At 42.6% G+C, this 12547-nt stretch overlaps 1 protein-coding gene across 1 annotated transcript in view; it reads right to left on the bottom strand.

The window, feature by feature from the left end:
• The window catches only part of ZCWPW2 (zinc finger CW-type and PWWP domain containing 2), a 109670-nt gene that overhangs the window by 34630 nt on the left and 62493 nt on the right, over positions 1-12547 (bottom strand). Inside the window, exon 4 of the mRNA XM_034759384.1 lies at positions 4569-4630. Coding sequence (XP_034615275.1) covers positions 4569-4630 — 62 coding nt within the window. The remainder of the gene's footprint in view (positions 1-4568; positions 4631-12547) is intronic.

Here is a 12547-nt window from a genome sequence, read left to right as displayed (position 1 = left end):
CAGACCCTGAGTTGCCAGCTTTAACAAACTTTCATTTTTAGTCCTACATTTATTCAAGGTATATCACCTTATGAAATCCAATATCTCCCTGTACTGTCTAGTGACTGCGTTCCCACATGCAGTAGAAATGCAGCATTTTGGCTCTTATGTTTCAACATACAGGAAATCAAAAGGTTGACTCTAGTGTTATTAGGAATATCACACTACTTTTATTATCTTCAAGAAAGGTATCCTAATGCAGAAAAAATGAAGTGACTTATTTGACGATGGAATGAATGAGGGATTGACTCAAGCTCTAGTTATGTTGTCTAAAAGAAAAGAGACTTAACTGTTTCCATATTCTTGATATTATAAAACATTTTAGCAAAATAAATTATTTTTTTCTAGCATGTCTACATCCAGCAGTCCACAACTATAAGTTGTCTTCTACATTCTGTCAAAATGGAAGAGAGAGAGATCAGATCTGTTACTCTGCAAGGCCTGTCTCTCTTGAAGAGGAAAGGGTGAGCTGAGGACCAAAATGTATGGATTGAAAATGACTATCTGATGATGGAGTGGAATTTTTTTTCTGGTTTTTGGGGAGGCTAGTGTTTTTATTTCTGTATTTTTAATATATGCTAAATTCATAGATTTTAAGCCCAGATCATTTAGTCTGACCTCCTGCGTAATACAGGCCAAAGAATCTAACCCAATGGTTTCTGCATCAAGCCCATAACTTCTGTTTGAGTTATAGCATATCTTTTAGAAAGATACCAACTCTTGATTTAAAGACAAAGTAATAGAAAATATATCATATCTCTCAATAAGTTCCAATGGTTAATTATCCTCCTGGTTAAAAATGTGCATTTTACCTCTAATCTGAATTTGTTTAGCTTCACCTTCTAACCACTGGATTGTGTTATGCCTTTTTCTGCTAAAATACAGAGCCATCTCTTCCCCCTGTACATACTTACCAATCTCCTTTTAACTTTCTCTTGGATATACTAAATAAATTGAGCTTTTGAAGTCTCTCATTATAAGGCATGTTTTCCAGACTGCAAATCATTCTTGAAGATTTTTTTTGAGCCCTTTACAATTTTTCAAGATCTTTTCTGAGGATGGAAACCAGAACTGGAGACTGTATGCTGCTAATGCCATCTATAGAGGTAGTATCACCTCCCTATTATAAGGTCCCCACAGATCTAGAACCCAGACCTGCAGAGATACCAGGCAGCTGACCTCTCCTGCCTGCCACCCAGCAGCAGCTGTAACCCATTTGTTCACCACTGTGACCCACTGTGGACACAGACCATGGGTAGGTCCACCTCAAGGGTTTGACAGACAGCAGCCTCATGGCTCCTGATTGGCTTCCTGCCCTATATAAACTCAAGGGGCATTCCAGGAAGTGTCCAGGAAACAGTGTGAATTTCCTGTAGCTGCCATGACTGTTCTTGAATGCCTGGCTTTGACCTTGACTTGACTTGAACTTTGCCTCTTGACTTGGATCCTGCAACCTGGCTTGGAATCTGACCCTGGCCTGGAACCTATGAACTCCTCTGCTCCCAGCCTCAGGTGTGTCCCTGCTCTGATTCTTGGCCCTGACTACCTTTGTTTGGATCCTGACACTGCCTCCTACTTGGTATTTTCCTGCTTACACGAACAAAGATGACCTTCACTCTCTTAGCTACTGCATCACACTGGGATCTCATGTTCAGGTGGTTATCTGTTACTCCTAAGTGCTTTTCAATGTCACTGTATTCCAGGATTCTGTCTTCCATCTTTAAGCCTGATCTATATTATCTCCTCATAAATGTATGACCTTGCATTTTGCTGCATTAAAACACAAATTGTTCAAAAAAGCCCACCTTTCCAAGCGATCGAGATAGATCTGTATAACTGAGCTGTGCCCATCATTATTTACCACTCCACCAATGTCTGTGTCATCTGGAAACTTTACTAGCAATGATTTTATATGATAAGGCACTTTGGGTGGGTGCACTTTTAATTAGTTTATATAATTGAAATAATAAATAAATATAATTTAATTAAATATGGCAACACGACTTGTACACAATGAAAACTAAAGGACACATTTTCCAAAGAATTCACCACTTGGATTTACAGCCATAATTTCAAGAGAGCTCAGCTCTCAACCTTCTGGTCTTTTGGAAATCTGGCCACTTATTTTGGTGCCTGTCAGTGTGTCTACCCTGCAGTTGGAGTGTGTGATTGCAGCACAGATAGGCATACCCTAGCTATCTGAGGTACCGATAGAAGTGAAACCACAGGAGCAGGTGCTTCAGTGTAATCTATACAAGCCTGCCCAGGGCCCTGAATACTTACTTGGGTAGCTTGCCCATGCTGCTACCACTTCACTATTAGTGGTACCTGTGGTAGCTAGATTAAAGCTAGCTCAAGTATGACTACACACATGGCAATCACACCTCCAACTGCAGGTTAGACATACCCACAGACACCAAAATAAGTGACCAGATTTCCAAAAGACTGGAATGTTGGGCACTAAGTTCTTTTGAAAATGTTAATAGCTCACAGCTTCAAGCCATAGCTAGATTAAGAAAATAGTTAAAACATGTTAGGTAACATATTTTTAAACACAATTTATTTTCCTAGTCTAGCCATAACCTAAACGGGAGTTCAACTCTCACAAAAATCTAGCCTTTAAACATCTGATTGTCTGTCTGAGAATTATCAGGGCTCACGGATAGGCACAGGAGAGTTCCTGTGCATTCTAGTGTCTCTAAAACCTACTCTAGATCTTTTTAAAAAAATGAACTCCATCTATATTTGACTGTACCTAGTGGGTTTTCCACAATTATTAGCCTCAAATCTGAGGCTTTGGAGGCCTACATTATGGGGCTTGTAGCAAGAAGGCAGGGCATATACATAGAGCATTGTTTAATTTTTTTTCAGTGTTTTGCTTTGAACTGTTAGGGATTTATTTGTCTAGCATTTGGTAAAGACTTATCAAATGCTAGAAAGGCAACCTGTAACACATAGTATAACCAATTTTAACATCCATATATATACATAAATAAGGAACTTTACATCCCAGTTGTTAGAACACATTCATATGTAACTCAAACGGGTGAAAGTAACTCCAAATAATAAATATACAAGGGAGTACATATGTGGTCTAGATGAAATTATTGTAATGTGGGTGCACAATTGGTTGAAACTCTGTACTCAGAGTAGTTATCAATAGTTTGCTGTCAAACTGAGAGGTTTTATCTAGTGGAGTCCCGCAGGGGTTAGTACTAGTCAATATTTTCATTAATGACATGGACAACAGAATAGAGAGTATTCTTATAAATATGCAAATGACACCATGGTGGGAATGGTTGGAAGACAGGATTAGAATTCCAAAGGACCTTGAAAAATTAGAGAATTGGTCTGAAATCAATAAGATTGTCAATAAGACAAGTGCAAAGTTGGGAAGGAGAATCAAATGCACAACTACAAAATGGGGAATAAATGGCTATGATGTAATACTGCTGAAAAGGATCTGAGGGTTATAGTGGATCACAAACTGAATGAGTCAACAATGTGATGCAGTTGTGGAACAGGCTATCATTCTGGGGTGTATGAACATGCATGTTGTACCTAATACACAGGAGGCAACTGTCCTGCTCTACTTGGCACTAGTGAGTCTCAGCTGGAGTACTGTGTCCAATTCTGGGCACTACACTTTAGGAAAGATGTAGACAAATTGGAGAGTCTAGAGAAGAGCAACAAAAATTATAAGACTTAGAAAACCTAACCTAGAGGAAAGGTTAAAAACATTGGGCATGTTTCTTCTTGAGAAAAGAAGACTGAGGGGGGGGGGGCGCTGATAAAGCTTTCAAATACATTACGGGCTGTTATAAAGAGGAGGATGATCCATTGTTCTCCATGTCCACTGAAGGTAGTAAAAGAAGTAACGGACTTAATCTGCACCAAGGAAAATCTCTCTAGGTAGATATTTGAAAGATTTTCCTAACTATAAGGGTCGTTAAGTTCTGTAATAGGCTTCCAAGTGAGGTTGTGTAATCTCCATAATTGGAGGTTTTTAAGAACAGGTTGTATGAACACCTGTCAGGGATGGTCTAAGTTTATTTGGTCCTGCCTCAGCACAGAGGTCTGGAATGGATGACCTCTCAAGCTCCCCTCTAGTCCAACATTTCTATGATACGATGAAACCTATAAAACAGACATAAAAGTACCAGCCAGAAGCTTTAATTTCACCTTATTGGCTCTAAAACACATGACTGAAATCATATTACAATTGTTTTTAATATTCACTTGTAGATTACTTGAGAATAAAACACCTGAATCATTGCAGTAGTGTATCAGTTGCAAATAATATTTTTACTACTCCTACCAAAAAAAGTAAAGGCATGATTGAACTTTGGCAAGAAGAATCATTTTTTCAAGTACATGAAAATTTGAGGGCCTAAAAATAGTTGACAGTGGCTAAACTGACATAATATTTCAAAAATGAGTTTGAAAAAATGTCTTGCATGTGGCTTTTTAATCAAAAAGGAAATGGGAATTGATCATTTAAGCTTGTATTTTAAAAGATAAGGTCTTACTCTTCTCTTGGATACCACTGTGTCATTACTGGCTTCTGTTTTATCCTCTAACACTCCTGCCCCTGAAAAACATTGTGAAAACAATACAAATAAATATTGAATATCATTCTTGGCAAACAGAATATAAATTATTGTAATTGTTTATAAACATATTTACACCATTGAAATATAGAACTGTACAGTCATAATTGATTTTAGTAGGTCATTAACATTACAATAATCAAAGGGTTTGTATGAAATCATTTTGACTCTGATTTTCAAAAAAGAGTCTTTCTTGTGGAAACAATTTGTATCCACAATATATTACCCAAATAAAAGTTGGGCTCTTTACACTGTTTCTACGTATTTACTACCACAAAATAGATAATACATATCAGTGTAGAAACAAAGATGGATTCTTCTTGAATAAAAGTATGAACCAAGATGTGAAACTGTTCTCAAACATACCATACATTATGAAACTGCCATATAGAAACTTTCTTCTTAACAAGGAATGGATTATCTCTAACTATAATTTCTATATTTTCTTAATGGATTGTTCAAATATCCATCCTTTTAGGATATCTGTATGCAATCTGACATAGATATTAAGATTTCATTATGAGCACTGTCTCTCTTTCCTAAAGCAAGCATTCATTATATGAACATTCCATCTCAGATGTGGTCACTACTGTCAAACCTCTAAGTAATTTAAAAGGTGGGCCAGTAAGTGTGTGTTACATAGTACGATGTTTCATCAATAGGTATGTTACTTAAATATCTATAGTTTAGTCACTTGAGTTGTTGCCTATAGAAACACTCAATTTTGAGACTGAGGAACAGTAACTAGGGTAGAGTAACTGAATATTTAAAAAAAAACAAGGAGTCCTTGTGGCACCTTAGAGACTAACAAATTTATTTGGGCATAAGCTTTCGTGAGCTTCATCAGATGTATGAAGTAAAAAATACAGGAGCAGGTATAAATACATAAAAGGATGGGGGTGCTTTACCAAGTGTTAGGTCAGTCAAACCAGATAAATCAATTAACAGCAGGATACCAAAGGAGGAAAAATAACTTTTGAAATGGTAGGAGAGTGGCCTATTACAGACAGTTGACAAGAAGGTGTGAGTAACAGTGGAGATGAATTAGTATTGGGGAAATTAAGTTTAGGTTTTGTAATGACCCAACCACTCCCAGTCTTTATTCAGGCCTAATCTGATGGTATCTAATTTTCAAATTAATTCCAGTTCTGCAGTTTCACGTTGGAGTCTGTTTTTGAAGTTTTTTTGTTGAAGAATTGCCACTTTGAGGTCTGTTACTGAGTGACCAGAGAGACTGAAGTGTTCTCCTACTGGTTTTTGAATGTTATGATTCCTGATGTCAGATTTGACATGAAGTTGCAGAACTGGAATTAATTTGCAAACTAGATATCATCAGACTAGGCCTGAATAAAGACTGGGAGTGGTTGGGTCATTACAAACCCTACTGTATATACTCGTTCATAAGCAGAATATTTTTGGTAAAAAAGTGACGCATCAAAGCGTGGGAGTCAGCTTATAAATGGGTCTACACCAAAATTTGATGATTTTAAACTTTAGGGAATCATTGAATTGAATATCTAATACATTGTCATTTTGTTTACCTGGAGCGTCTGCAGGCATGGAGCCCCTCGGCTCCCTGTGGCTGTGGTTTGCCATTCCCAGCCCATTGGCTGGAAAAGGCAAACCGCAGACACTGGGAGCCGAGGGGCTCTGTGCCTGTGAATGCTCCAGGTAAATAAAACGTCCAGGCTCGCTAGTGGCTTACCCTAACGGGCCAGGAGCCAAAGTTTGCCAACCCCTGAAATATAGGGTCGACTTATTAAAGGGTCATACAGTTTTTGCTATTTTTACCTAGCCATCTTGGGGGGGTCGATGTATAAACGAATGGGCTAATGAACGAGTATATATGGTAAACGTAATTTCCCCAATACTAATTTCTCCCTACTGTTACTCACGCCTTCTCTGGGTATCAGCAGAACACAGGTAATTCATTGTTCAGACAAGTAACAAAAAGGTTTACCACTGATTTCCTCTACCACAGGGATAACTGAACAATTCTCCCTGATCCAGAGACCCTGCAGAAGATTTTGTTCTGCCTGGGATCATGTTTTTCTTCTATTTTGCAACAAGCGAGGAGGGATGCCTAGAGGCAGATTGCTTGATGGTCCATTGGAATCTAGACATGTTTTCAAATACAAAGACTAAGAGGGACATCAGTATATTCGGGACTGCCCTTGTCTCTAGTAGACACAAGGTGGGTGCGGTAATATCTTTTATTGGACCAACTTCTGTGCGTGAAAGAGATAAAGTTTGTGTCTCTTATCCACAGAAATTGATCCAATAAAAGATATTACCTCACCCATGTTGTCTCTTGAATAACCTGGGACCTACACTGCTATAACTATGTTGCATACAACTTACCTCTAGTACACAGATGTGTAGGACCTATACCTGGAGAAATCAAGTAATGTTGGTGTGAAGCTCTAATGCATGAACTTCTCATATAGGTATGGACCCTCAAAGGTGCAACACTTTGGATGGGCAGTGTAAACTGATAGAATTTCCACCTTGCTCTAAAAAGAATCTACTCTTGTTGGGTCAGATCTGACACTGGTGTAAATCAATATAGTTATATTGAAGTCATCTTCCTAGAGTAACTTTTGTAACCTTCCTGGAGTAGATTTATCATTAACTCAGATGCCAACAAATACGTAAACCTCAGCCTAAGCATTATACCTAAGATTGGCTATTTCTAAGGTCTCTAAACTGATCTCAGTATACTAAACTCCAGTTGCTTCTGTCCAGAGAGCAACTCTCCAGAGTGGACTCAATGAGCTACACTTGCCCCAGTGAATCAGCAGAACTCAAATAGCATCTCACAGCAGAGTTCCTAAACAGGGTGAGAGTCAGTGTTGGGAATTCCTTATCAGAGAGAGATTACTAACAGGTAACTGTGCTTCAAGAGTCACCTCTGCCCATGTGCAAGTGTGGACTTGGCAGCCCCGGTACCAAGCTACCAGAATCTTTACCAAAGCTGTGGGCCTGCATGAATGCCCCTTGGTGACATAAGTGTTTGACATCCGAGAGTATATAAGAGAGAGCAGCCCCCACCAACTGCTTCAGTGCCTTCTCCTGAACTGCAGCGTTATACTCTAAGAAGAGAGCTCTGTGTGAATGCACAGGAGTAACTCTCAAAGAACAGTTACTAGCAAGTAAATTTACTTTCTTCTTTGAGTGCATTCCCACCTACGAGAGTGTAGTGAGCAATACTTCTCAAAATGGAGGGTGGGCTGAGTTCTTTAGTTAAACCAGGACCGATGCACTGCTTGCGTGCACCTGGCATCTAAGTAGGAGATGAGGTATTAGTGCTTATTGAAGCTGCAAAATGTGGCTATCCTACATATTTCTCCTATCGATATTTATCTGGGGCTCAGCAGGGGAGCTGTCTGGGTTGGGGGGGTATAGAGCTCAGTGGGGGGGTCTGGGAGTGGAGGGCTCAGTGGTGGGTCAAGATGTTGTGGGAGTGGGGCTCAGTGGAGTGGGGATCCAGGTGCAGTTGGTTGAGGCTTGGTACGATGGGGATCCATGTGAGGGTAGCTCATAGAGGTGGTGCAGGTGCAGTGAGGCTTGTCAGGGGGATTCTGGGTGCAGGGGGAGTGAGGCTCGGTGGGGGGGTCTGGGTATGAGGGGGTCTGGATGCACAGGGGTTGGGTGTATGGTGGAGCAGCTCCCTGTACAGTGATCCCTCCCCCTGCAGCTGAGGAGCGATGGGTGCAGGAAGCATGGAGGATGTGTGTGTGTGTGTGTATGTGTCTGAGAGAGAGAGAGAGTGTGAGAGAGAGAGAGTTTGCAGAGCTTCCTACAGCTCGGGGAGAAATCTGGGGATGGGTTTGACACAGCCCCGGATGCCGTGCAGGGGAAGAGGAAGTCCCGTCCTCCCCAGCCCAGCCAGGACTAGCAGCTGAGCCCAGCGCAGGGTACGAGCCACCAGCCAGGTCTTCCCCAGTCCCGCCTCCTGCCCCACAGTGATTTACCTTTCTGCTGGCTGCCCTGGGCACCTGAAACATACTGCTGAGGAGGGTCACATGACCGCTCTTGAGGCTTCCTCTTTGCTTCTCCATCAGAAAGTCATTTTTCTGTGGGGAAGCAAAGAAATCTACAGGGGACATAAATTCTGTGCATGCGCAGAGGCACAGAATTCCCCCAGGTGTATCAATTTAGACAAACTGAGTATAAATAGTCCATGTCCCTTGCATCACTCTCTTCCTGTATACCACAAACAAACAATCTGTTAGAAATATGCTAGGGTTTAGTCCTAAGTATAACAAAGTTCTGCTCGTATCCAGTGTGTGAAAGTGGGGATCCCCAAGATGAGAGTGAAGTTTGGGGAACAATGAGAAAGAAACTGATCGACTGATGTGGAAGTCCATTACCACCTTGTGCATTACCATGTAAGGTGGTGTGACTAAATGTATAGGCCTCACACGGAAAAGGCCCTGGTGCCAGGGATAGCCCTCGCTCTTCTGGCCCTGTCAAGCATGCATGATAAGGAGAAGGCCTTTAAAAAGGAGGAAACTGCAGTTAGCAGAGGGGGAAGGAGCACGATTGCCCTAAGCAGCATACAGCAGGAGTGACTCCTGAAGCCAGGGAGAGAACTCCTAGGCAGGAACCTCTCCTAAAGAGAGTACAGCAGACTCAGAGGGTAAGACAGACAGGCTGAGCCTGTCTCAGAGACCCAGCCAGAGTGAGGTCTCCAAGCCCATCGGGCTGAGTTGGCAGCACCACAGTCTTGCCACCCCTCACTTTTGATGGGACTACAGAGTATCCCTGTGTAACCCTTCTGCCCATCTAATTTGGCAGCAACAAGTGCCGGGTTCTGTATCTAACGGTTCCGTTTCAATAACGCGATGCAAAACCGGCTCCAGCCCCCACCCAGTGACCTGGGACAATTACATACCACCCCCTGGGTGCCTCTAAGAGGCAATACTTCCCCTCACGCAAGCACGGAGTCTGAGTGTAGCAGAAAATGTTTAATAACATGAGGTAAACAACATCAGCATTAAATTGGAAAAAACACCACAAACAGGATTCCTAACACAAATTATGAGCAAAAGACCCACCCCAGCAAATTGGGCCATGTCCTTTCCCTTTGGTTCTTGAATCCAGCAACCCAAAGATCACCCAGAGTCCCCAAAGTCCAACACCCCCAAAGTCTCTTGGGTCCAGCAACCACCCAAAGTCCCAAAAGTCCAACAACCCCCAAAGTCTCTGTCCCTGGTCAGAGCAGCACCAGAGTAAAAGGGGGTACGCAGGGTGTTAAGGGGCACCTTACGTGATCCGAGGCCAACCGGCCATCTCTCTGTGGGGTTCCGCTGCAGCCTTCACCACGGGCCAGTCCACTTCCTGCCGTCCCACAAACTGCTCTGCTCTAGGAGCTGCTCCGCTCCGCTCACTGACCTGTGAGCCACTCCAACCATCCCCACAAGGCTCCGCGCCACTTGCTGCTCCTCCTCCAGCCGTCTCCGCAAACTGCTCCACCAGCCGCTTAGCAATATAGCTTCAGGCTCCCCCACTAGTTAACACAGCACTCAGTGATCTCAGCTCTTAGTAACTTTAGCTCTTTTGTGATTTCAGCTCTTAGTGATTTCAGCTCATAGTAGGGGAACCCCAGTGCTGATGCACATTCAGGTCAGCAGCTTGTAACTAGACTCCTAATAGAATCAAAGTTAGCTCTGACATTCAACAGAGGAGAGAGGAGGTGGTGCAATTGGTGCTTCAGGCCCTCAAAAGGGGTCCGTACCATCAGGTACAAATACCTGTCCCCATCCTCTCCCAAAACCCATGTCCCTTGTCTAGCGAGTGCTACTTAGGTGATGGTGAGATCCTCTGTCATAAAACAGTTTCATTGTCCTTGATTCACATAATCAGGGTAACAACACTTTATTCCTCATGCCCCAATAACAGAGAAACTGGGGATCCCACCCCATCCAAAGTAACCACTATCAGTTGCTGTTGTCTCATGCCAGGCGGGTGGGTGTGCCTGTGCAAACAAGATCAGCCCCTGGAGTTCTTTTCCACACTCGCCATAATTCACCACCAGATGTCAGGGTAGAGCTCAACTTGCCCTTGGATGTTGGGGTCTTAGCTGAGTCCGAGCCCTGGTGCAGCATCTGCGGTGCCAGCTGGCCTACTTGCTCTTTAGCCGCCATGGCCACTTCTGGCAACAAAAGCCCTAGGAGAAGCTGGAGTCCGTTGCCACGCCCAGGAGTTAGAGTCGGATCTCTGGCTGGGCTAGGGGGTCCGACTGCAGTGGTACCTCCATGAAGCTCTGGTATGGTCACATAGTCTGACATAGGTCCTTTGCCTGAAGCCCCCTTCCCCTCTGGTACCGGGGAGCCATTCTTCTTTTGCCACTTCTTAGGCACCGGCAAGGTGAAACGGTGCTGGGCAGAGCCAGATGCTGGTAGTGCATTCTGCACCTTTGCTAAGGTGCTAGGAGCGGAGGCCAAGCAGGATGGCTCCGACACAGGACAAAGCGCAGCCTCCATGAGGAGGACCCTCAAGCAAATATCCCGCTCCTTCTGGGTTCTAGGGCAAAAATTCTTACAAATCTTGCACTTGTCCTTTATATGGGACTCCCCCAAGCACTTCAAGCAGCTGTTGTGGGGGTCACTAATATGCATCAGCCTAGTGCATGACAAGCATGGTTTAAAGCTGGGGGAATGGGGCATACCCCGCTCCAGTGCAAAGTCCAAGCTGGGACTCTAACTACCAAACTAACCTAACACTTAACTTAATGGCTAACTAAGTACCTTCGAACCATATACAAAGAAGATAGACAATGGGTTGTAAAGAACCACTAACGCTCTTGCAATGCAAGACGAGGTACTCCAACCAACCATCACAGGCAGTAAGAAGGAACTGAGAGGGCGTAGGGCTGGCAGCGCCTAATATACCAGTACATGAGCACAGCACTCCAGGATGCACCACAGCCAACCCTACGGATACCGCTAAGGCAAGCACTCTAAGAAGAAACCAGAGTTTGGGGTAGTAAACAGAGGCAGGCAATAAGACTTGGGTCTACACGCATGAGGTGCTTGGTCTTTAAGTTAAGAGGATGTATACCATAGAAAGACAGTCAATATAGAACCAGATATGCAAGTATTAATAGCATCATACTAAGATATATTCACAGGAAATGGATGCTTCCAACTAACATACAAGATACAGTTTATAGAAGATGTAAAACATATGGTACATGCTATATGAAAAGTTCAACAAAGCTTAAGAAAGAGGCTAGAAGAAGGACTGCAAAACATCACAACAAATGATATCATCTGGATAATAGAAGAACCAACAGTTGGGTTCACTTAGTAACTGTAGAGAAAAAAGGAGTGGGACTATAGTTGTGTATAGACAGTAAGAAACTGAACAAAAACATAAAAAGAGAAAACACTTTCACTTGACCCCAAGAAGTGAACTGTTGTCTGAGACAACAGAAGACAAATTCTTCAGCAAACTAGATGCATCAGCTGAATTTTGACAGATGTCCTTGGACACTGAGAACACCAAAATCTACACTATCAACACACCACTTGGCAGACACTGCTTCCTAAGACTGCTTTTGGAATATGTTAAGTTCCAGAACTATTTTACCATACAATAAACCAGATGCAAGAGGGTCAAACAGGTGTTAAAGTGTACACTGATGACAAAGAACGAGGAGTACTTGTGGCACCTTAGAGACTAACAAATTTATTTGGGCATAAGCTTTCGTGGGCTAAAACCTACTTCATCGGATGCATGACATAATAATGATGACATAATAATTTGGGGCAGCACGGCCATTGAACATAGAGAAGAGTACTGGAAATTGTGAACACTAATAACCTTAAACTGAGTAAGTCCAAATGTCAATTTCAAACAAAGGAAATAACATACTCGGGAGAGAGACTGAC

This window comes from Trachemys scripta, chromosome 2 (genome assembly GCF_013100865.1).
Source record: "Trachemys scripta elegans isolate TJP31775 chromosome 2, CAS_Tse_1.0, whole genome shotgun sequence".
Classification (NCBI taxonomy): Eukaryota; Metazoa; Chordata; order Testudines; family Emydidae; genus Trachemys; species Trachemys scripta.
This window is presented reverse-complemented; position numbering and strand designations above follow the sequence as displayed.